At 35.2% G+C, this 25,464-nt stretch overlaps 7 protein-coding genes across 7 annotated transcripts; 3 read left to right on the forward strand and 4 right to left on the reverse strand.

The window, feature by feature from the left end:
- Positions 1–35: 35 nt before the first annotated feature.
- Positions 36–9,245, reverse strand: IRA2 (Ras GTPase activating protein IRA2; the record flags this gene model as incomplete). The annotated part of the gene is made up of 1 exon (XM_003956206.1): positions 36–9,245. One exon carries the CDS (start codon positions 9,243–9,245, stop codon positions 36–38), a length of 9,210 nt encoding a protein of 3,069 aa, XP_003956255.1.
- Positions 9,246–11,643: 2,398 nt separating this feature from the next.
- On the reverse strand, positions 11,644–13,230 carry KAFR0C01270 (uncharacterized protein; the record flags this gene model as incomplete). Its single annotated transcript, XM_003956207.1, has 1 exon — positions 11,644–13,230. The coding sequence occupies one exon, from the start codon at positions 13,228–13,230 to the stop codon at positions 11,644–11,646; it is 1,587 nt and encodes a 528-aa protein (XP_003956256.1).
- A 363-nt stretch (positions 13,231–13,593) lies between these two features.
- Positions 13,594–16,548, reverse strand: PHM7 (Phm7p; the record flags this gene model as incomplete). The annotated part of the gene is made up of 1 exon (XM_003956208.1): positions 13,594–16,548. One exon carries the CDS (start codon positions 16,546–16,548, stop codon positions 13,594–13,596), a length of 2,955 nt encoding a protein of 984 aa, XP_003956257.1.
- Positions 16,549–17,155: 607 nt separating this feature from the next.
- Positions 17,156–17,413, reverse strand: MHF1 (Mhf1p; the record flags this gene model as incomplete). Its single annotated transcript, XM_003956209.1, has 1 exon — positions 17,156–17,413. One exon carries the CDS (start codon positions 17,411–17,413, stop codon positions 17,156–17,158), a length of 258 nt encoding a protein of 85 aa, XP_003956258.1.
- Positions 17,414–18,024: 611 nt separating this feature from the next.
- On the forward strand, positions 18,025–21,063 carry DUF1 (Duf1p; the record flags this gene model as incomplete). The annotated part of the gene is made up of 1 exon (XM_003956210.1): positions 18,025–21,063. The coding sequence occupies one exon, from the start codon at positions 18,025–18,027 to the stop codon at positions 21,061–21,063; it is 3,039 nt and encodes a 1,012-aa protein (XP_003956259.1).
- Positions 21,064–21,168: 105 nt separating this feature from the next.
- MPD2 (protein disulfide isomerase MPD2) lies at positions 21,169–21,969 on the forward strand (the record flags this gene model as incomplete). The annotated part of the gene is made up of 1 exon (XM_003956211.1): positions 21,169–21,969. The coding sequence occupies one exon, from the start codon at positions 21,169–21,171 to the stop codon at positions 21,967–21,969; it is 801 nt and encodes a 266-aa protein (XP_003956260.1).
- Positions 21,970–22,387: 418 nt separating this feature from the next.
- On the forward strand, positions 22,388–25,408 carry HAL9 (Hal9p; the record flags this gene model as incomplete). Its single annotated transcript, XM_003956212.1, has 1 exon — positions 22,388–25,408. One exon carries the CDS (start codon positions 22,388–22,390, stop codon positions 25,406–25,408), a length of 3,021 nt encoding a protein of 1,006 aa, XP_003956261.1.
- Positions 25,409–25,464: the final 56 nt, after the last annotated feature.

Consider the following 25,464-nt stretch of genomic DNA (forward strand, 5'->3'; position numbering starts at 1 on the left):
AAGTCCTTCAAATTCCAACTCATAAATATAATGATTCAAGAACTACGTGCCATTCTTGATATTACCATTGTTATTATCTTCTTTCTACGATATAATATCATTCGGCCTGATCCAGTTAGTGGTTCTGTCAACTCTTTGGAATCTTGATAAAGTTGAGCACCGTCAAATATTTTCAGTTCTAGCTTTTTCAAAGTTTGCAAGGACTCTTCATTATATTGATTTAGCTTATAATATTCCTCGAACTGCACGACTGCACTGGCAATTTCAAACACTACGGCCATACATCCAGAGCTTTGGTCATATGATGAAAATTTTCTCAGTTCTTGTCTAACAACTGAATAAAACTTAAATAATACCTTGGGGCTCTTATTCAGTAGATATTTCATGATTAGCGTAAACCTTAATTTGCTTGGCTCATCAAAGTTTGGGCTTGTGAAAAGCGATGCAGCTTGGTACAGAGCCAGGTTTGGGCATAAAGTATCAGATTCAAGCCATTCGCATAAAAATTTGGGCATTTTGAACTGACCGCCTAAATTAACCACTTCTCCATCAAATTCTATATCCTTCATTATTTCATCAAACTGATCGTTTCCACTTACTAGAGAAAGCAAGAACGCATAACTCTTGTATTGATCCGTGCCTTGGTATAGCATTTGCTCACGATAACTATTTCTAAATAGAAAACGTAGGAAATTCGTAGCAGTTGATTTAACAGAGGGGATAGAAAGACCTTTTGATAAAACAGCAAGCATTGTTTGCGTAAACGTGTCTTCACGCCAGATAAAATAACTTACATCATCAAGTTGTGAAATTAAGTTCACTGCAAAATCCTTTGCTTTCATAAGAACCAAAGAAAGATGTTCTTTATTATTAGTGTTTTGGAAATGATAATCATATAGTCTTTCAACACAATTCGACATTAACAATAAACCACCTTCAAATACACCAGGATGCAAAGAATCAGCAAAGAGCGCGCCTAACCAAAACATGCGTTTCAAAAGTTCTGAAGATGGATCCAAACCCTCAACTAATTTGCTATACGTGAAACTCTGTGAAATAACTAGAAATAACTGTTCATCAGTCATTCTTGAGTAGGCCATAATTTTCATAGTTTCCATTAATAAATTTTTACAGAGACCTTCAGAAGTATGGTTTTTGCCTAATATACCTAAGATCATCATAGCTCTAGCTGACAGAAATGAATCGTTATTGAAAATAGAATCCGTCAAATACTTCTTGTATTTGCTCTTCCATTGTCTTGATTCCATAGTTGACGAGTATTCCATTAGGAGTAGTATATTGGAAACAAAATTATCCAAAATAGAAAATTTGCTAGCAAAAGATGATGCACTAAATTTTTGCAGCATCCTCCCTTTATCTTGGCTAAAACCGAACATAAATTTAGTCTTCTGTCTCGAAAACACAAGTGTAACCTCATCTATTTTCCTTTTGTTCTCGATTGGAAGAGCTTCGTTGACAGATAGGGAACTGCAAACATTCATTAACAGTTCAAATAATGATAATCTAAGTTCTGTTGGACCTACATCAATCAGCAACGATATTATAAATAAAATTTCAGGGAGAAACATTTGAGTCAATAAAGGAGACTCAAAGAAAAGATAAATTGTAACTTTTATTAAAATCTTGAGTTCCGACCAACTATGTGTTCGCGTTTCCATCTTCAAGGAGGGTAGGAAAGAGTTGATAATATGAAGCAGCTTTTTGACCACATTGGAAGTGATCTCGATAGTAGGAAATCCTGCTAACAAGGCCACTGTCTTATCCCAGTCTTTGTTCTCAGAATCTCTTTCTAAACAATGACCGACTATTTCATTAACTAGAATATTAGGCATTCTACCATCAGCACATAACAAAAACCATAGTTCATGTAAATATATGGCTCCAAAAGCGTCATCCATCACAGTCAACTTTATTAAGGACCTGAAAATCATTGACAAATTTTCAGCTCCCTCCTCATCATCTCCTAAATAGACGTAATCATATAAATTAGGAACCCAATAGGATAAAACACATATTGTCTGTGGAATACAGTTACTTGGAATAACACTATTCTGTAGCCCCTCAAGGAAGTACTTCCATATGTATGGAGTTAATTCAGGATGACTTTTCGAGAGCGAATTTGACAATGATGACAAAAATGTAGTTACATCTGCAGGAACAAATACCTCTGGTGCCCTGTGGAAATGAGTACCGAAGTCTAGATTAAATGCAGTTTCAGTAGCTGCAATAAGGTTATACGAGAGATTTTTGACCTCTTTATCAGTACTGAATAAACCTACTGCCATGACAAGCAGCAAGTGCCCGACGAGTTCATTATTGTGCAAAGATCCAAAGGACATACGGCCCTTGATTGTCTGGGATAAAACAACTTCTTCAGAAGTATACTCATTTTCTTCTCTTGCTTTAGCATGGTGAAACATTTTAACGATCTCTAGGTATTTAGGACAACAAAATATCAGCTTTCTTTGATCCGTTAAATTTACTACAAATTCGCCTGAAGCCCCAGTAAACGATGAAACATTTACAGATAAAATTTCAGATATCTCAAACACTTCGTTTATTTTTAGATCTATTCGCTGTTCCAGGTCTTCAATGGCAAGTTGTCGAGGCATCTCATGTAAAACTTGGAAATATTTATTACCTATCTTTAACGAAATAGGGAACATTTGGTCGTGCTTCTCATCGTATAATGTAATATCGTGTAAAGAAACACGCATATCTAGTAAAACATCTACACCTCCACTGTTGAACTTGAGAGATTTCAGTATAGCTTCATCCGAATGTGAGTTGATAAACACATGTGCCACTCTATTTGAGATGAAGGGGTTTTCCCTCTCAAAAAAGGCTGACCATGATTCAATAAAATCATTATTAGCATTCAATACATAGTAGGTAGCACAATTACCCGCGACAAATGATGGTAAAATAGTCTTCATCAAGGAAGCTAATTTTACCAAGTCAATCCCACTCTTATCAAATTCAGTACAATCCAATATGAAATAATGCTTTGAGGTCCAAATTCTCATATATACCTGTAATAACTTGAAAAGAGCAGTTTCGATATCATAACCGGTAGAATGTAACTTTCTCAACGTGAAGGTAACCACTGGTAAACCATCTGCTGATAAAGACTCACGTACAACTGAATATTCTCCGGCTATTTCCTTATAGTTCTTGAAAGCCAGCCTACTCATGAATTCATATAATCTTGGGTACTTTTCGCTATTTGATCTAATAAATTCGGGAAGTTCATTATTGTAGACTTTCTTCGGTTGACCTAGTTGGCCTAACAGTCTATCTACAAATAAAAATGTCTCCTTAAAAAAACCGAAATCGTCCATAGTTTTAAGCTCTCTAAGGAGAAACTTCCTAATTTGTATCGCATCATTGTAAAGAAACTTGTGGAGAAAATCGAAATCAAAAGATTTTGGCGGACCCTCAGACCTGATGGATATATGGACTTCTCTGGTCGGGTCACAAACATCGGTCAGGAAGTTGAAGATTTTTAAGCTACATTCCTGGAGAAATGCACTTTTTGCTTCTAAGATTGGCCATTTAGCCAGATTGTCTGCCCTATTGGCTATGTTTTGTATAACTTTAGCCAAAGTAATCAAAGGACGCTTTTCTCTCGCAGAGGCAGTTTCAATGATATTCTCTGTCGCTGGGCTAACTAAGGCAGGACAAAAAAATCTCAAAAATAGAAATGATCCGACAGCAACGTAGGCGTAGTTAGGGAATTTTTGCTTCACCTCATTGAAAATTGTTTGACAGATATAAAAAAATTCCTGGGGAAAATAGGAAATGGAATCAGTAATTGAGTCAAGGATATCCGTCATACATTTCACAAACATTTGTAACTGTGCCTCAGCGTTGGGATCCCCGGGTTGCAATTTCTCAATTTCAAAAAAGGCCTGATTGTCAACTAAACGTTGGACTGGAGCTCTTAAGGTATGTGATAAATAGTCAGCACCCTTATATTTCGAGAGTAGTGCAAGTGCTCTTGTGGCACAACTATTCCTACGTAAAATATCCATTGGTCTCGAGGCCTTTTTAATTTCATCCTTTATTAGCTGAGCAACAACAATATAACCAGCATTTCTGGTTTCGAAACCGTTCACCAGTACTGCAGCGTAGTCATCTAAGTTGTGAGCAGGGCAAACCATGGCAGCAGACAATGTTAGTTCAGGGTATTCAACTGTATATTTCAGAAGTTGATCCATTGCTAAGAGTTTGTCATTTTCAACTTTCATGTTTTGAAGTGGATATTTGGAAAGGTTATTTGTGAATACCTTGAGAAAGGCAATCTTTGTATTTTTATTGTCAGAATAACCCATTGGAAGTGTAAATTGCAAACTCGCCTCGATATTCGCATCGGATAAATTTGTCAATGCTAAAGTCACATTTTCGTTCAATATATTCATTTTGTGCCTTAAAGAAACAGGAAACTTCTCGGAAGATTTACTTCTATCCAGCCCTTTCAAAAGGATATTAAAATAGTTACCAAATATAATGGACTTTGACCTTTGAAGTTCTTCTTCTGAGGCTGTGGTGTAAATTTCCAGGGGAACGCTTTCTGTAAGATACGCAATTGCCTTGGAGGCTTCGATTGACGTATCGATGTATAAAAAGTCCAGATCACGTCTTTTTAAATCCATTTCTCTATGCGGCTTTGAAAGGTTGACTAAATCGCATTCTTTCATGATGGTGGATTTAAACCAGTTCGTCACTAATTTAAGCCATTTATTTTTCAAAACATAATGATGTTTGATACCTAGATTGATTTCAGAATGTTCCATCGCCTTAAACATTTTCGACATGTGAATAATGGCTTTGTAGTACTTTTGGGAGTCACGAGGCATCTTTTTGATGATAGCCACTAGTTGATCTATTAGTTCGATGATATCGATTGAGAAAAGAATCATCACTTTTTCGTCATCATCACGCCTTAATATGGTTCTCACAATAATTATAACTTGCTCCAACAAAATAAAAGATGATTCATTATCAGAAACAGATAGATCTTGGTTCACTATTTCGTCCAGCCTACCTCTGAGATGCTGGAATAATACTCTGAATGATAGTGGGTGTAGCTCAATACTTATTATATCTCTTGAGTTTTCTCTTGTCAATAAATCAGCATCATCTAACCACTGACACTGTTTGAAGATAAAATAGTCGAACTTTTTTGTTAATTCAATGATATGTTCTTTAAATGGCTCAAATTCCTTATCAGGAGCAGTGTAGCATGATAAAAAGATACCAGATAGCGCTGCCAGTATGCCTGCAAAATTTCTTAGATCTGATATTTCTCTCTGGTTCCTAGTTCTGTTTAATTTGGTATAGTGGTACCATTTCTTAAAAATAATATGAATGGAATCGAGCAAAATTGAATCAGGCTTTCTAGCATGCTTTAAAATTGTGTTTCTTACTCTTCTTTGAAAGGCTACCGAACCTGTTGCACCAACACTATTATCCTTTGATATGGCTTCTACAAAGTCAATATTTGAGATCCAGCTTGGATCTATCGTTCCAACCAAATTTTCATGTAATTGAATCATATTATGGTATTGAGTAAACGCGGCCTTGGAAAGTTTCTGGATGTTGGGCTCACTGGTGTATAATGAAACGAATATTGCACGTCCCACACTGCCTAATGTGAGTTGAAAAGTCGATTTCTCTGCTTCCAAAACTGAATTTATATGAGGTGTGCCCTTGGAGGCTGTTGCCAGATATGAACGTAATTTCAGGAAATTGATAACAATACCCAATAAGGCTTCACGTTTGATAGGGTCGATGTTTAAATCAAAGAGCGCCAGTGAGAATAGACATATCGTATATGTACAAATGAGGAAATATCCGTGAACAGTTATTGTGGTAGTATTCTTACTAAAATTTTCGATATAATTGATTACTACATCCATGAATGCTTGTGCAGTATCCTGTAATGTTTCGTCTTCTTCGATAATGGCAACAAAAATTGGTTTGATGATATTTAGGAAATCATTCCTGACCCAGGAAAGGTCAGAATTCTGGTCGTGAGGTAAAATAAAGTGACTCGTCATTCTTTTGAAGATACTAAAAATATTTATCATGATTGATCTTGCATTCATTGAATCTTCACTGTCAACAGCTATACGCTGTTCTAAGATCAACCCTGTTTTACCTTTTATGAATTTTGCAGAGCCCTCCTCAGAATATCTTCTTGCTCTCTGGTTTCTGAATGGCGATTTGTTGTTCCTAGATAGAGGTGTTGAGCTCGTTACAGTCATAAGTTGCGCTGAAATTGACGGTGAACGTGGATCTTCTGACGCTGTAAAACCAAGTACAGATTCGTTATCGTTTGATGCTGATATCAAAGACGTCCTATTCTTATTAATAGAAGGGCGCTTTGCTTTAGGAGCAAATAATGGGTGATCGTTACTGCTAGTAGTGGTGTTAGTCTGGCCATAAATGACACTATTTGAGAGTGATGTTGTCATTGGATGCGGGGATAATGGAACTGATGTGTTAGACATTGTTAAGGGCGACCATTGAGTCTCATACTCTCCCAAAGAGTTGTGTGAGGAGGCGATCGACGAATTTTGCGCAGGAGATGATCCCAAAGATGTCATTGACGATGGTGTTCCAAGTTGTAATGACTTCCTCACACCATGTTCGTCCAATAAAGTTCCATCTAAAATAGAGTTGACAATATCTTCAACTTTATCTTCAAAATATGGAAATGTTTGTAGAGTAATATCTGATGCTGTACAGAATAAAGTTTTGAAAAAATCAGAAGTCATGAATGAAATTTTTTTCCTCAATTCTTTTGAACTTGGTAAGTGAAAGAAGATTCTGAAACTTTCAGTATACAGTTTCAATTTTTGTAAATCTAATGATTCTGTGATTTCGTTTAAGCTTAAGTGATCCAAAAATAATTCCGGTTCCAATTGAATTGCAGAAGAGAAATATTTCAATTGCAAAATGTAGAATGTGTCAGTATACCTTCTTAGGCAGGAAATCAATGCACTGTTTGGTTTTATTGTGGTATCCCACTTTTCAGCAATATTCAAATTGACGCCTAGGATTGCAATCAATCGTCTGGAAAAGGTGACCGATGACAGCTTTTCGTTATTCAGTGATGCCGAAGAGGTCATTGCCAATAAAGTTAAAATAGATCTCAAAGAGTCCAGTAAAGTGATATCTGATACAAGATGTGTTCCGTTTAAATTTTTGACCAAATGGGCGACAAATTTAACCGACTTCTTTTTCGATCTTTGTAATGATGTGAATTTTTTCAAGTTATGGGCAAAATGTATTGCATGTTGTGGTTTTTCTGTCGGCGTAGCGTTGGCAGAAGTATTACTCCGCGTTGGTTTATCCAATCCCTCAGAATCTAAGAGTTTCTTGAAGCTCATTGTATTGATTTCAATGAAGACTTCGGAGTCCAACATGAGCAATGTGCACAGAAACCTCAAAACTGATGTATGTGTTACAGGTTCGAAATCATCGAAATGCGTATAAAGATCTAAAATATTCTCCAAGTGGGAGAGATCAGTCTCTTTAAATGAAGGTAATACAGGATTATGATGTTTTCTTTTACTTTGTTGGTCCATATGACTCATTACGTTCATTTTATGTGTAGTAGGATAAGACCCAATTGGTGGTGGTCTAGCTTGCGAGAATTGCTCCAAGTCCGGGACGGATTGTTTTGGAGATGCTAATAAAGACAATGCGTTTAAAGTTGGAATATTTGATACTGAATTGTTCCTAGAAAGAGATTGACCTGAATTTTGTTGACTTGAAGCTGCTATACTATTATTTGTAGAAATCTCAGTTGATAGACTATTTATGCTTGCTTTGGTAATAGAGTTTGTAGATGCATTTGAACCATAAGGCGATGATGGTGAGGAAGTTGTTGACGTCGTCGAGGTAAGGCCTGTAGTATTCACTTTACTGAATTGTTTAGACAGTGGACTATTACCGTTATTGTTATTGGTACCGTTATTATTGAATGAGGATAATGGAGTACTAGCCGAAGAGCCAGAATGAGTTTCAGCCGGCACATTTGTATTTAGGTTCGTTGGTGAATGCATTGATGAATTGTGATTATTCGTTAATAGAGCTGAAACATTGAATGTAGAGTATATTTCGTCGAATAAACTGTTGACTAAATCAGAAACAGATTTGGTGAATTGATCGGTACGGTCATTAGCCTTCAACGTTAGATATGCGTTGACATATTCTTGTGGACGAGCCATTACCCAAAATACCAATGCCTTTGATGAATAAAAGAGTAGAAGGTATTTATGTAATTGCTTTTTAGTGGATAAAAACATAATTTTGATCAATTCTAAAAATTTTGGTAGTAGTGCCTTTGTCAAATATGGAAAACATAATAATTCAAATTGTTGTATTACTGCAGATATGTTTATATGAGGAGTTGAAGGTAGCAATGGTTCTTTCAAAGTTTCACTCACGTAATCGAAGTATTCGTTAGGATTCGATGCAGTCACGAAACGCAATATGTGGCCGATAGTGATATCAATCATTTTAGTATATTCTGGGAAATTTTTTTGTTTCAAATATTCTTGATACTCTGGCAAAATATTATTATAGACCAATGGAGTTGATGGATATAGATAGGAGCACATGTTTTGTAAAATTTCTAAAGTTCTCGTATTGAATTTAACCTTAGAACATAGTCTTATTAGTTTACTTGCTATGTCAGGGTTTAGTAAATTTGGTGGTTTTTGGTGGAAACAAGGTCTATTTGTAGAATACCCCATCACGGAACCAGAATTAAATTTTTTCTGTAATTCATAGTTTTCATCCTTATCTAATTCCTTAAATTGATCGAATTGGTGTGGATTTGGGACGTCAGCCGTAGGAGACTCTTTGTATGACTCGATATGATCCCAATAGTATTCCATGCTGTCACTTAATAATCTTAATAGTACCAAAATCGAATGTATAGCGTCTTCGGAAATATTTGAAGATATGATGTAATCATCCTTTATAATCAATTGAATAAGAGCCAAAGTTTGTTCACTGATACCATTCATATTTTCAGAGATGGCAACTTGCATGACCACAGCTCTACATGAAATATAGAACGGATCTTCTTCGACTTCTGAGAAAGTTTGCAAAGTTGATTCTATGGGTAATATTGGGTAGATTCTATCGAAATAAAGATGGTGAATCAATGGAGGTAGATCATTATCTTCAGCTTTCTTTGGATGCATTGTTATTTGTATATGTGTTTTCCCTATGACTTATATTTGAAATAGAAGTAAAAAACTATTCGACAGTTATCACTCTAGTTTCTATCAATTCTATGTATAATTTTGTTCGAAGGGAAGGAAATGGATGAGTTCAATTACCGTACTAGTCTCCGATATAGTGTTGGAGGTTTACTTGAATTCTGGTTGAAAGAACACTCCTGTCTTGTTCGTATTTCTTTTTTTGTCTTCTTCAGCAAAGTTCTTACTCGATTTCAGGTTCCTTAAAAGCACCAGATATATTGAAAAATTGCAATAAAGAGGTCAAGTAAAGAAAATCAGGTTGCACGGAATATCTTACCGTTCTAAAAGGGTTTCTTTGCGTATTCCCGGTGAGATTTTTTTTTGGCTGCAGAAAGAAAAAAAAAAAAGACAGTTCAAAAAATTTGGTTGTTTAGTAGCTCGAACTTTTAAGCAAGGAGATTTAGTTATAAGAGTGAAAAGAACTTGAAAAGGAATGAGAACTAAATGTGTTACTTGATGGGAGACCAAGGTCGTGGAACTGTTTAGTTTATTTATGTATTAATTGTTATCAAGGGAGATTGAGATGCCTTGCATATTAAAGATGTTTCCTTAAGTTATAATCGTCAATATGGCATCTTCTTCGACAAAAACCTGTTCTGTTGGTTCGCTTGTACTTGTCATTTGACTGTCATAGCAAACTTTCTGCGATATATAAGAAGTTATTGTGATGAGAATAGTTATTATACGCGATTTTCAGCTAAGGAATCCAGGTACCGAAAGTTTATGAATTGTAATTTCAAAATCTTCCTGTTTGTCAAGGATCAGGAGACCGAACTTGAAGTACTACTGTCCAGTGCGCATTATGTAATTTTACATATTCGATCCTCTGCTTACTCGGAGTGCTGTGTTCTTCCACTTCTTTTTCTTCACAGAAATTGTGACAGTGGTAGATCTTAGTTACGGGAAAGGAAACATGTACCGATGGTATTTTATTAGTCTTCTCCTCTTCTTATTCGCAGTCTCTTCTTTTCTTTTTGCCTCGACGATATGGATTTACTAGATCTGTTATGTTGAGAAGGTAACGGAAGTGAATTCACCGGAGCAATTGGTATATCCGACGAAAAAGTGTGTACCAATCGTTATGTTATAGTGAAGCTTGTAGCATCCAGGGGCGTTTTCCGATGATTTTACCGTCCTCCGAATTTCTTTTCTTTTCTAGCTACCGCCCCCCTGTCCCTTCTCGATATCTTGCCCACAGCAAGTTAAATGATTTTCAGGTGTATGGGTGTTTTATATGGAGATTTCTCTGCAACGATTTTCTTGATTAGGGTACATGCATGTTAAAATATGTTTCAAATTTACACAATTGAAATTTCCATGCAGGTAGGTGTAATAGATGAAACGTTCGCAGGTGAAGTGATAAATTAAAGTGGAGAGGTACTTATCTTTTCCATTATGTTTTTTCTTACTCTGTTTGTTTTCATCAGGCGGTTATGTCTTGTACCACTCTTTCTTCGAGAAAGGTGATAAACCGTGACAAAAGGCAGCATTGTGCCATTATATGATTAGCAAGAGGCGATAATATAAACGGCAAAGTGAAATTGATAAATTGTTCTGATGGCTATATAGAAGGCCTATGGCTTATCGGGAATGTTCAAGAATGTAAACAATCTGTTACAAGTCTGGCTGACCTATTTGGATCTTCGCAGTCTTGATGAAGGAAAAAAAATACAGAGTGAGTTGTAGACTGTTTTTGTGCTTATCATATCGTATTTTGAACGAAAATATTAATTTTAATTTGAGAAGAAATTTAACCATCTGATAAACGTCAAGATCTTCGGAATCTCCGATTTGTATGCCGCGGATGTAGTCTGGAATGCCGGAATTCTTGAAAGTGACAATACAGATATTGTAGCGTCCTCCAACTTGGAATATATTATTTAACAATGCGTGCCGACCTAAACATGTCCAAGTGTAACATTGCTCATGTTAGATTGTGTACAAGATGGATTTATGTGTTTTAACAAACCGATTCTTTTTTTCAATCGATAACGACAAAGATCTAGATTTTTTTATCTGTAAATTGGCATCTATATCGTAGCGGGCAAGTGATCTGACTTTCTTAAATGTAGTGCTCCCTTCTCCGTAGTCTAATAGAGATACCGCGTCTCTTATTTGTTTTTTTTTTCTCTGATATAATTTTACATTTTTTTTCATTTTCGAAATAGTGATTTAAGAAACAAGACATTAAAGTTAGAAAAGAATTTCAGTTCCCCCTAGCGGTCAAAAGTTGTATGCAGAATTGAACTAATGACTAATTTTAATTTAGCTTGAGCTGAACTGTATAATATTTAACTAGAAAAGTAAAATAAATGTCCCATTCTCACTATTGTCATCCTCATACATCACTTTCACTTAAAAAATCATACTCTTCAAATTCATTATCACTGTCGTTATTTTCAAAACCTACATCATTAGTTATAGTGGTGGAAATAACATCATCAGATTCTACATTTTCGTTATCATATGTAAAGGCCTCCTTCAATTTGATGGTTTCTTCACTCTTAAAATTTTCCAATTTTCTCAAGTTAATTTCAGTTAAGTTATTATATTTTGCGACAAGATGGAACATTAAATCTGTCCCATTGTTACAAGGTACTAGCTTTGAACCCTGCGTAGAAAATAAAAGTCTGTCAGCACCATCTTTTATTTCAAAGAAGCCAAAATCTTCTATTGAAAAATCGCCACCTTTTTTCTCAAAAAATGATTTGAACTTTGTAAATATTCTCTTGGATTTTGGCCCTATTCCATGACAAATATCGATTTTGGTCTTCCAGATTTCATTTTCTGATGAAATATAATGTATTAAGAGGTATAAATTTTCAGAAAAGTAAGTATCGGTGCCATTGGACAGCTCAAAACAAACATTCAAGTCCTTTTCGTAGACTTTTAACTCAAATGGAATACCCATTTCAGTAGGTTCTTCATGTTTTATCGAAGAAGTATCAGAATTGTTCAATGATAAATGTGAAAGTTCAGATAGCAATAATGTCTCATCATTATCAAATCTTTGTAATAAGCCTTCATATTTTTGACTGTTTGAAAGCAACTTCTCCAAATCCGCTTCACTGGCAATCTTTGAAAAATACTCGAATAACCGCCTATTCTTGGGATCAATATCTATGAACACCTCACTCTTAGGTAACAGTGACGGATTAGTTTTTAAAATTGTTTCAAAAGAATCCAGTAATTTCGACGCTTCTGCTAAAAGGACTTTTGTCTTACATAATTTTTCATTAGCTGCAACATCTGAGACAGGACTACCATCTTCTGCAGTCGTTTCTATAGCGTCCTTATCAAAATCTTTACGTTCTTTTTTCAGTTTCCTAATTTTTTTAGTTAATTTTGCAACTTTACTGTCTGCCTTCTTTTGTGCTTTCTCTTTTTTTGTTTTTCTTCTGTGCTTCTCCCTCTTCTTACGCATCTGTTCGTTTTTTATAGTATCTTCAAGGCAATTGACTTGTTGGAGTATACTCTCTAGATACTTTTTCGATATTGTAATGGTATCATGATTACCAGCACTTTTAACCATAGCCGTCGAACTTTCTGTACCTACTGAATCTGGCTTTATTTTCATAGTATTTAACTTTTCTGCTAACTCTATATCAATGGAAGATTGTTCGTTCGGTTGTATCAGCTTTCCCTCAGGTGCTGGGACGAAAGCATGACCAAACAGAAATAGCTCGACTTCCTCAGAATATTTGAATTCTTCTAGAACCGTCTCTTTGACATCATTATCAGGGATTATTCGATAGAGTGATTGCTTATCTTTCAACGTTATCACTCCATTTCTACATCCCCAGCTTTTCAACAGGTCATGAAGTCGCACTCCAAGCCTCGTGTTCAGATCCTCTATGTTTTCAAATTGTACGAATACAAAACTATTTCCATAAGTTATACGAAGGTACCTCTTTAAGTCTTCCATTGTGACTACGTTCTTGTTCAATGCAAACTAATGTTAAATGAAGTAGATGGCATGAAGTTTATTTTTTAAACTTACATTTATATTATTCAAATCAAGGGTGTCAGTGCGCCCGAGAAGTTAATATATTGCCAAAAAGGTGCGCTCTAACCAAAAGGAGATGAGACACCTAAAAAAGAACTTTATAGCAGGCCCTAATTTTGCTTTCAGGGTTTCATCAGTTGCTATAGTATCTGACATCTATTATTGAGCAGTTCTATAAGATTATCGAGATCACTTTGTTATTATAATTATTATTATTATTGATTAAAAACATCACTACAAAAGTTACTCTTATATATATCAATATATTCAATGGTGAACAGTCTACTTCTTTGCTGGATTTTCATAATCCGGTGGATTGAATGTGAATATGGGCCTTCCCTTGTCATCATACTCGGTGAAATCATCTCTCACATCAGCTCCAATAACTTTCAGTTCATTAATTTCTTTCTTTGATACTCCCATTGGATCCTTGCAAATCCAAATAATGGGTTTATGCTCAAAAACAAAAGGGTCTGTATAGGCATTTAGCATGTAGGTAGGGTCGTATTCGACCACCGTATTGAATGCATGTGGTAGCCTGCGTCTCATACTTGCAAATGGATAACTTTTTTTTGGACTGAAGAAATTGACAATACGTTGCTTGACCACGTTTCTGTTAATATTTCTTGGGAATGCACTAGTATCGTTTGTAACAGCATTTGGGTCACTGTAAACTATGTTACCATAGTCAGCGTTGGTTACAATTGCACCTTCAGGACCTAGTCGGTCACCTCCATTACTTTCTTGGTCCCTATATCCATATTCTGATCTTAATCTCTCCACATCGGTATAACTAAATTTTCTAAATCTTCCGTCTTCGTTAATGAAAGTACTTACACCATTAGAACTCATGGTAGTTCCGGTAAAACTACTTAACTTTCTTTGTTCTTCAACGTTTGTCTTTGTATCCATATCATTATCACCCGTTTCTTCCTCATTTGGTAAAATACCTGCATGCTCTAACTCTCTCTCTGTAGCAATCCTGATGACACCGCCAGTTTCGTCATTTTCGAAACCTTGCTTTGTGGATTTTGCCAGTTCATTTATTTCTCCGAGACCCAAGTCATCTTGAGGGTACAAATACCTTAATTCACCTCTCGATAGATGAATTGCACTCAATGGTACAAAATCATGATCAATTAATGTATTGAACCTCCATTTCAAAAAAATATGTAGGAATGCAGTAGCTACCAATATAACCACTTCCAACACTAATGGTCCCCAGGATTTAGCCATAATGAAAAGACCTAATAGACAGACTTCAGAGAGATAAATACCAACAAAGATTTGGAAAAGAGCCCATGGATAATTTCTTCCACGATTGTCATGATCTGATGGTGCCATCACAAACAATATGTTATATAAGGTGGCAATGTAAGTCAAAACAAATGCTAAAGTGGAAAAAATCATCAAAATTGGTGCGATTATCATGTAACAAATTTCAATTATTGCTAGAATTTGGACTGTAGGATAAAGTACTGAATAATTTGGTTGTGATAATTTATTGTAACGTAACCATTTTGCCCTTGGAGTTGAATCCAAAAATGGTGTTAATTTTGCTAGCACCAATGTAACAGCTTGTAGAAGATTACTTGTCGGTGTCGTTAAGGCCAGGAGTAAGAAATAAAAGATGTAGAAATTAGAGGCCTTTGGTAAGTTATTTGCCAATAAAGTCATTGCAGAAGAAGGATCGTTAATGATTGCTTCAACAGTAGCTGCTGCAGAAGAAGCAAGAGTAGTAACAATAAAAACTTGAATCACTTGAAATGCAAAATACCAGCGTTGAATAAATTTAGAATTTTGTTGATAAGTAATGCAACCAGATAATTTACCAACTTTTGTAATTATTGGTGCTACCAAAGACATCAATATAGCTAACAAGATAGTTGGTAAAAGACCAGTAATTAAACCCATTAATACATTTGGAAGATTATTAATCCAACGTAAAAAAGGGATTTTTTGAGTTAAGAAGTTGATATTGGAGATACAACCGACGACAGCTACTGGGATAGCCCAAAAAATTATCATGAGAGTCAAGAAAGTATTTCCTAATATTCTTCTTATACGTCTTCTGCCTGTAGTTATATTGACGTTATCCCAAATTATATCATCGGGTGCAGAACAAATAAATCTTTTACCAAAAGCATCTGAAAGATCATTACCTGCTAAAGTTTGATAACATTTTTGAGCATCAATTTGATTTTCAAATTGTACAAAAACGGTCCTTAATCTTGTATTGTCTTTGTAATTTTTTTGAAGATCAGCAACTTTTTCATTCAAATCTACAATTTCATGAGAGCAATGTTGAATGGTATTAACTTTTTTCCTATGAAATATTGGATATATTGGGGGGAAATACCAAGGACCTGTTCTATGGTGTGGTCTTTTCTTGAAAGGTACATAAGTTTCTAGATCATCCTGTGGTTTCTTACCGTCATCGTACAATTTATCTAATTTACCTTTCTTTTCAGCTTTCTTTCTCTTTTTAACAGACTTATTAATTACTTTATTGAGAGCCTTCTCTAATTTTTGAGAATTTTTAGAACGTTCTTTACATGTATCATCCAAATCTGACAAATCATAGGCAAATGTTATTGAAGAAGATTCTGGAAATTCATTTTTAAATTCACCTTCATTGAATTCATCCTTCAATTCAGTAAGGATTACAGTTCTCGAAGATATTAAACCGTCATAGAGAGGCGAGGTTTGCATGGCATGTCTAAATACGACATAGTAGTACAATTCCTTGTAGATGACGTAAATTAAGAAAAGAAACACGATCCACGATAAAAATACGTGAGCGTAAAATCTATTTTTATTTTTAACATTAGCGAATGACAATATTTCGAACCCTTTAAGATTGTTGCCGTTTGTCGCATTAACCGGTAAAAGTATAGGGAGCACTAGACACATTATTATTACGGTAGAAGTTATGAAAATTCCCATGTAACGAAGATAGAAATAACCATCTACACCGGCATGTTGAATGACAAAAGAATGTGGTTTTGTTAGAATGTAAGGGATCCAATCAAAAAATTTATTCTTTGATGGAGGTATAGTGTCTATTCTCTGTTCTTCAGGTAGCGTTTGAACGTCAGTTAGTGTTCTCGGTTGGTATACTCTTTTCTCCCTTTGGCGGAAGAGGACAAAGAGAAGTAAAAATATACCACCTACGATGAGATTGAAAATGAGAGTGGTAACGAAGGCAGATGTCGATGAACTTGTGTCAGCTGCCATAATGAATAAATACCTGTCTTTCTTTTTTAGGAGAATATAAGATAAAAAAAAACTAGTCAGAAAGAACGTCTTCAAAACTATTAAATGTATTTTATATATAGGCTATACAGACATGACTAAACTTTATTATCATTCCTACTATTATATAGGGTACATGCTAAAATCGCTACGTCAAACGTCCGTTAATTGATCGATTAATCCTGCTTATCGCACGTAAATAGCAGGAGCCCACAAACAAAAAAAGGATTCTTTGGGAAATCCAGTTTTTCATGTGATTTAAATAAAAAGGGTAAAACATGAAATAATATGGGATTCTTCTGATGCCCAAGCAACACACTCCTGTTTTTACCATCAGCCACACTGAGCCCTGGAGAAAAAAAAAGGGTACGTTATGTCATTCCTCTTCAGCGACTAGCACGCAGAGGGAAAAAGAAAAGCTGCGGTGGCACTAAACTTCTTGATATATGGATGACACCTATGGAACTGATATGGAATCATGGGCAGGGAAATATGGCAGCGACCTATTTAAATTGGGTGGGACAAGTGGGCAGTAGAGAACAGGGTGGGGTGCAAGAGAAAAGAAATGTTGGTTAGAGATGAGGGTTGATTAAGCCTCTTTGATTAATTTGTCGATAAGCTGCGGACAGTGCCTTAGATACAATTGTAAGTCCTTCTGATTAATTGTGGTCCTGTTGCTATCGTGTAATGCAAACGATTTCAAATCGGTAGAAATTTCTTGTAGTTTACCATATACAATTTCTACCATGGCATTAATGTATCTAGGAGTGAGTTCAACATTAGGAAATCTTTCTTTCAGCATGATATCGATATGATACCACAATTTAGCCTTCAATTCTGGTTCCATGTCCTATAATATTTTATTTCAATCTTTCACTTGACGTTTATAAAACCATCGCTCGCCTTCTAAAATTCCTTGGTTTTTATGCACCAGAAATATATATATATATATGGCTGTTTTTCAGTTCAAAAAATTTATTTCAGGGTAATACAGTCTTTTCCCGCAAAAAATAAAACGTATAAGATCTGGGCGGTAAAAAAAATAAACGACAATATTATACCATTCTTCACAAATTATCAAGCTTTCCATAAGCAAACAAAAACCACCAAGGCTCGTCTATTCCATATTATGCAATACAGCTATATAATGGTAAAACAACTCTCCTCAATTTGGCTCCATCCCCTCTCTATCTTTTCGTTTTATTGATTCTACTACCATTTTGGAAGTATGTTGGCATGATATGTCTCTCACTTACTGATTTTTCATTACCCCGCGGTTTCGCTCCCGTTATCAATTCGGAAAAGTAAAAACCACCAAATTTCATTAATATGACGAAGCTAGTCCAAAACAAAAAAAAAAAAAAAGAAGAGACGTACGCCTCCACGTACTAAAAGTTGACATTCCTACCCTCGAAGCTCAATTACAAAAATATAACACATCTAAGCTCTTTGTGCGCAATGACTTCACGACAATTGTCTGTTACATATTGCTTATCCCCACAGCAGTCTCAGTCAAACAAAAATGCTCATATTTTACCAATTACTAAGATTTTAAACCCTGTTTTATCAAATGATTATTTCTTAACCATATCAAGAGATGGTTCCATTATATTACATCCCAATGATCAACATACCCCAAAATTAAGATTACAGATTCATTCTGATTGGATTAGCGACGTTGTGGAGATTAATCAACATGAATATGTTACTGTAAGCCATGATTTTGCTATAATCTTAGTTAAAGTCGAAAATTCTGATAATCAGTGGAAATATTCCACTAAAATTATAGGATATCATAACGATTATATTAAATCTGTCTGCTTACTCAATGACAATTACATAATAACCTCAGGGTTAGATTCCTCTATAAAAATTTGGGAAATTAAGGATAGTAGTAGTGGTAAAATAGAATTCAAAACAAGTATTACAAATAGTGGTATTTCAAATTATGCCATGGCTATTCTGAATCCAAATAAGTTCATAATTGGCGATTCAAATGGTGATCTAGTTTATTATGAATTTCAACAGCAGGAAAATATCATAGTGGAAATTAAAAGGATTAGGAATGCTCATGATACAAATATTAAAGTAATAAAACTAATAAATAATAACCAGACTCTAATTTCAGCATGCTCTAACGCTATTTTGAAAATATGGGATGTGCAAAATGATGATTTAACGAATATTTTATCACAAAAATGGGATTGTAATATCTGGTCTATTGATACCTTTAACGATAACAATGATTTGATAATAGGTGATTCAAATGGTAACATTTTTTCTTTGACATACTCCAATCAAAAAGTAGCTTTTAATAAAATCTTAAACTCTAAAGAAGTTTTGAAAGAACCTTTCAAAAAACATCTTGGAATTTTAGATTTGAAAATAATCAATAATACAATATATTTCTCGTACTGCTCAGATTCAAATTTGACGAAGTTGAATCTCTCAGATAATTCGTTGGAAATTGAAAAAGGTGGTGTAGCTTTAATCAGATCTTCTCTTTTAACAAATAGAAGACACGTTATCACTGAAAATACATTGGGAAAAATCCAAAGATGGGATATTATATCATGTGAATTGATTAACACTTTCAATGCAAGTGACGGGGATTTTGATGAAGTTGTTGTCAAATACACTTCAAAGGAAATATTGGCTCATTGGTGTTCTGTCTCAATTAAAGTGGGCATTTTATTCATAAAAATTGGACCAAAATTTTTAAACACTGAAGTCTATGGTAGTGCATTAAATGATTATCATATTTTGAATAATGTAAGTATCAATCCAGATAATCGTTACAATTTAGGTAAAATTTTTGTCAACTCCTTTTTCAATGATTTTATTGACTATGAACTATCAAAGGACAAACAATTTAGAAATAGCCTATCTTCATTGAAAAAAAATGACAATGAAAATACAGATTCATTATTCAAAGATTCCTATACATCCGCCAGTTCTAGTGACAAACATAATAAGGATAAACCAAAGAAAAAATCTGCGTTTATGAAACTCAGTTCATCAATTACAATTAGTAGAACAAACACAAACGGCTCAGTATCAAATAGTAAAGATCCAACTCCTTACATATCAGTTCCAACCACTCCCATAGATACTGATGCTCCGTCGGTAACAACAGGTAATCTTACAGCAAATGATGCGCCATTAGAATCATCTCAAGTTCCACCATCTTTGCAACCAAATGATGAAGAAACGCCACTAATTCAGCCTTCTCCATCAGCTATCCCAAAACCACCAAGCTCTGGTCGCACCCTCAGCTCCGGTTCTTTGCTAAGTAGGAAATTCAAATCATTAAGAAGCAGCTCAAATAGACAACTTAATGAATCATCAGAAACTACGCGGGCTGCTACTACAAGTGTATCTGCCACGAACAACAAACCTTTCACGACCGTGGATGATCCTGTGTATCATGACGCACTACACAATTTCTTGACAAAAGACATAATGCCTGAATCAATTACATTCCCGAAAGAAAACGGTAATAATGCAAATATTTATACAATGCTGAGATCAAATGACGCATCTAGATTAAATTCTGAATTGACAATGGACTTGCCCAAGATCAAAAAGCAAGAACTCATGCCTGATCTATTGCTAGAATTCCATGAGTCTTACATCCAGCAATATAATAATTATGGCTCTTCATTGAAGCTGTTAACAAAGAAATTACCTGATTCTTTAATAAAGAAATCACCAACATGTCCACTATTGAAGATCAAATCAAATTGTTTGATTTTAGTCCATTCCTGGAACGATGATGCTTGTGGTGGAAGAGTCATATTTTCAACCATGTTGCCTCATTCTTCATCAGCAACCGGCTCCACACAGCTTTCTTTATCTTCTTCTAATTCATCTTCTGCGTCCCCCTCAAATTTTGGCTCATCAACAGAATCTCTTGAATCAACGAGATCTCTATCACAATTTGATGTGATCGTAAACAAGAATAATGATAGGTCGGAGATTTTTGAGAATTTGGAAAAGCATCTGCCATATTGGTTTGCTAAGAATCTTTGTGATGACACCAATGTTGTCGAGGACAAGCAACCCAGGTTAAACTTTACGATTATGCCATGGACCGATCCAGATTCTGAAGTGGCCCCAGCTGACAATAACGCTGATCCTATATCGCCACCTACAACTAGTGAATCTACGAATCAACAATTCGTTCATATGCTGAAGTTCGGAAGATCCAAGACAAATGATTCTACATCGTATGCTACAGATCTACCAAAAGTGGCCGAAGCAAACACTAAATTGGTTGCTCCAGGAATGATTAAAGTCAAGAAAATTAAGATGTACGTAATTGATAGGTTTGAAACCAAAACACCTGAAATGAAGTCAAAGGTTGATCCAAGTGAATGGTTAGAACTACTGTGTAAAGAGCAGGTCTTAGACAACGATATGACTCTAAGTACTGTTAAGACTTTATATTGGAAATCTACCAGTGAAATAATATTACATTACAGAAGGAAATCATGAAATCGGCCGCTCATCAGTGTCTTTTTGTATTTAAAGGAAGAAAAAAAAAGAATATTATGTAATAATGTTCATACAACCTATACAGCATATATATCAAAAGTGAGAATGAAGTTTACATTTTTAGTTGCTATTGGCTCTTTTATCGTCTCTGTATATTCCAAAGGTGTCATTCCAATAGAGTCAATAAGTCAATTTTATGATATTGTAGATAATGATAAGGATGCATATACCCTAGTGAAATATTTTGCCACTTGGTGCAGTCATTGCAAAAGATTAAAGCCCATATATGCCAAATTGAGTGAGAGTTACGAAGATAATGACGTCAATTTTGTAGAGGTAGATTGTGATAAATTCGGCAATGTGCTATGTACTGACATACCTGGTTTTCCTATGGTTCAATTAATTAAACCAACGAATGGAGTTACTCAACAAGAGGAAATTGAAGAATCTAGAAAATCGACTTGGGGTAAAATTAAAAGTAAGTTTTCTGGAAATCAGAATAAAGAGGATGTCATTGAAGCGGATAGAATTGTGACGTACGAAGGGAGCAGAGATGTAGAAAGCTACAAAAGCTTCATAACGACAGTTAAATACAACAGCGAATTATCAAAAATAATGGAAAAGATCATGAATGAAGATTATGAATGTGGAACGTCCGAAGTTGAGTGTCAGGAGGGCAAAAAATATCTCGATGAAAATGAACTAGTAAAGGACTTTTCCACACTAGATATCAACCTTTCTAACACAGCACAAGAGCGTTCAAGGTTGGAAAATATCATTAGAAATGCAGATATGAATGATGAAGAAGTGAAGGAAAAGGTAAAGATTTTGAGATTCTACACCAGATTACTGAATTATATCGAAGATCTAGCGCAAAATCAGACACAAGAACACGATGAATTGTAGAAACGAAACATTTGCTCAGCATAAACCTAGTATATACGGAATAATCAAGTTGCAAAATTATTTTATCTTTAAACTAGAGTTAACTCTTTTAGTAAGCTCTTTAAGACTTTTAAGGCGAAGCACGCCTACGTTCCTGCCCATCGCTAATGACATCAACATATTTGCTCTGTTGATAAATGTCACGGACTTAGTTATATAGAGAGAATAGTCTTCTTCATTTATCCATATATAAACAGTAAACCAGGTTTTATTTTTTTGTTTATTTACTATGGCGGAGAGCTGACGAGGATCGCAGAGTTTCCGTTCCGCTTCCGTCTTCATCATTATTTTCAGATACTTTCAGCTGCAAGAGACTCTTCTCCAGATGGTACTGATGGGCAAACAGGAATCAATACACTACTGATAACTGAATAGAGATATGGAGCAGAACAATAATCTCTTTACTTCTCCAGACCAGACTGGTTTCGGTAGATCAACTTCCAATATAGGGAATTCTCAGTTTTCTGCAAACAAAGAAAACTCTCAAGGCAATATTAACAGTAACATGAATTCAAATGAATTTACAGGAAGATCTTTAACTAATGAACTATTTTCTCAAATGAGTGCTTCCCAACCATTTCCTAATGTAGGCTTTTCGAATTCGGTAGCTTCAACACCAGAGAATGTCGCAGATAATGACGATACTACGAATGTTGCGATAGCCAAGAGAAGAGTGTCAAAAGCATGCGATCACTGCAGAAAAAGGAAGATTAAGTGTGGACCAATCAATCCAGCTAAGAATAAATGTGATAATTGTATTAAATATAGCTCTGCATGCACCTTTACTCATCAACCCTCAAACCAAAAGAGACAAGATAATGGTGGTGCCTCTCAGGGAACTGCAGCTTCTCATATCAATGTAGCCCAACCAGAATCTCTAGTCTCAATTGCAGAAGCTCAAAAAGTGGGTAAACCTAGAAAAAATGCTGCTGGTTCCCCATCAATGCAAAATCTGCGAAATTCACAATACGACAATAATTTGAAATCACAAAAGATCGCCAATACATTGGCAGGTGGCCAAACAAATATGCTTACTACGTCTATGGCCAATTCACCCAATCATAATATTTCAAATCAAGTTGTGTCGAGGGTAGAGAAGGTGGACCGCAAAATCTCGATGGTAATTGATAATATGGCTAGATTTGAATGGGTCCTAGGGAAGTTAGTCAAAAAGTACGACGATAAAAAGGATAATGACAGCTACACTTTTAAGCCCTTACAGAAGGAATATTCGACGTCGTTATTAAGTACCCAAAAGCTAGAATGGACAAAGAAAATACTGGCACCAGGTATGCCCAACGCTGAATTCTTAGCACCTGTCAGAGAAATGTTAACCCTATCGCTAAGATGGTATTTAATACAAAACAAGAAAATGGTAGATTTCTCCACGCCTGCTGTATTTGCTGGTGAAGTACATCTGTATTCGTTGCCAACTAAGGAACAGGCAAGAAGACTACTAGAAAATTTCCATTCTTCGCTATTATCAGCCATAACATGTACCATCTCTCTCAAAGAGTGTCTAAATCCATGCGACAAATATTATGATCCAAATAGTGAACAATTAACATACTCGGAATTATTTCTACTAAATGTTTTACTGTGTTATAGTGCTTCAGTAACACAACTTAGAACATTTTCTGATACACAGTTCGTTAGAAAAGACAAATGTGACCCAAACAAACATGAATTGAAGACTATTGAAAACAATACCCTTTTAAACGCGATGTATTATTATCATAAATTATCAATGAATGCTTCAGGCATTCAGACACTGCAAGCTCTATTGCTATTACATAATTACTTAGCCTCCAATTATTCTGGTGAAATTGCCATTAATGTTCTTTCCACAGCCATCAGATTTGCGATTGATATGAACTTGAACAAATCATCCCATTACAGGGGTCTGCCACTTTCTCAGATAGCTAGAGAACGTTCGCTATGGTGGGAGTGTTTTACTTGGGATAAAACTTTTTCTTTGATGCTGTCCAGGGCACCCTTGATTAACGAGAGTAACATGGATATACTTGATGATGATGGATATTTCAAATATATTGAGACAGTGATACTGCCAAAAATATATGCAAACAACATGGATGGAAGGAAGAAAATCACTAATCTAAAGCAGGCTTTGGCTGTAATTACCAACACTAGCGATAACATTTTGTTCGTAATATCATATTATATTCTCAAACTTTCTCTTATTGAGGCAAAAATATATGAAGTAGGTTTCTCGGTAAGAAGCACATCAGAAACATTTGATGCTATTCTCGAGAAAGTTTTAGGAATCCAAAAAGAGCTAAATCAATGGAAAGACTCATTATACGGGTTTATGAAGCTAGAAAACTACAAACAATATTTGTCTATGCTTTTTACTCAAAGTCACACAGATAATCCTGCTTTAAGTTTTGAAACAGCATGTTTCCATGTAGTTAATGCTCATTTTCGTTATTTTTACTCGGTAATCATGTTAAGCGTATTCACAACATCGTTTTTGATGGATAATAAGACTCTTTTTGCAGAATCATTTCATGACATACCAACAATATACAACACGTTTTCTACCCAGTACAAAACTGAAAGCATAAAAATGTTGACTGTATTTCAAAGTACTATTGATAGGCCGTATATTAGCCCCGATTTGCTGTATAATCTTTTAACCGCAGTTTTTGTCTTAATATTCCATGTCATCAACTGCTTGAATGATCCCCAACCAAATGATATAAGGGCACTGATCAAATTGCTTAGGGATACCCATTTACATTTGGTTGGTGAAAACCAGGAACGCTTTCCATTAGATAATATGAAATTCAACACATCAATCTTTTTCTACACCTTTTTTCTGGAACACATCACAAAAGTTGTGGAGGATGCGGATGCATTCTCAGCTGAATACGAACCTTATACTTCACAACAATATGCTGCTTTGTTGGATAAAATTATCGAGCAATCTAGAAGAATTAAATCAGACGCTTTCGATGGTTTGATGAAAAATCTAAAAACGTGCTTTAATTTCAAGAGACTTTATGGCAATGTTGACATAGATGGTCTTCTTTCCAGCGAAAATCTAAATATGCAAGAAGTAAGAAGGTCTTCTATTTCCATTTTTGACGATTTGTCCCCACATATGTTGCAGTTTCTGAAGTCTGATGAATTAATTGTAACTCCAGCAACCGAAAATCACTGTTATGGAATCTCCTCTTCTTTGTTACCAGAAACTGATTCTAAAGAAGAGATTGTGTATCCGGCGAACATTAGAGCACTTCATTCAAATTCCATAGACATTCAAGTACCACAGATCAAAATTGCATCCCCTCAATTCTCTAACTTATTACCATTTGGAGATCTTTATTATGACAGAGAATTTTCCTTCATGAAGATTTTCAAGGACGAAGGTAATTGAATATATGGGAACTGCACTTGCTCAAACCGCAGACCGGAGAGTGTTTCACCAAGGTG

The sequence above is a fragment of the Kazachstania africana genome, chromosome 3 (genome assembly GCF_000304475.1).
Source record: "Kazachstania africana CBS 2517 chromosome 3, complete genome".
Lineage (NCBI taxonomy): Eukaryota > Fungi > Ascomycota > Saccharomycetes > Saccharomycetales > Saccharomycetaceae > Kazachstania > Kazachstania africana.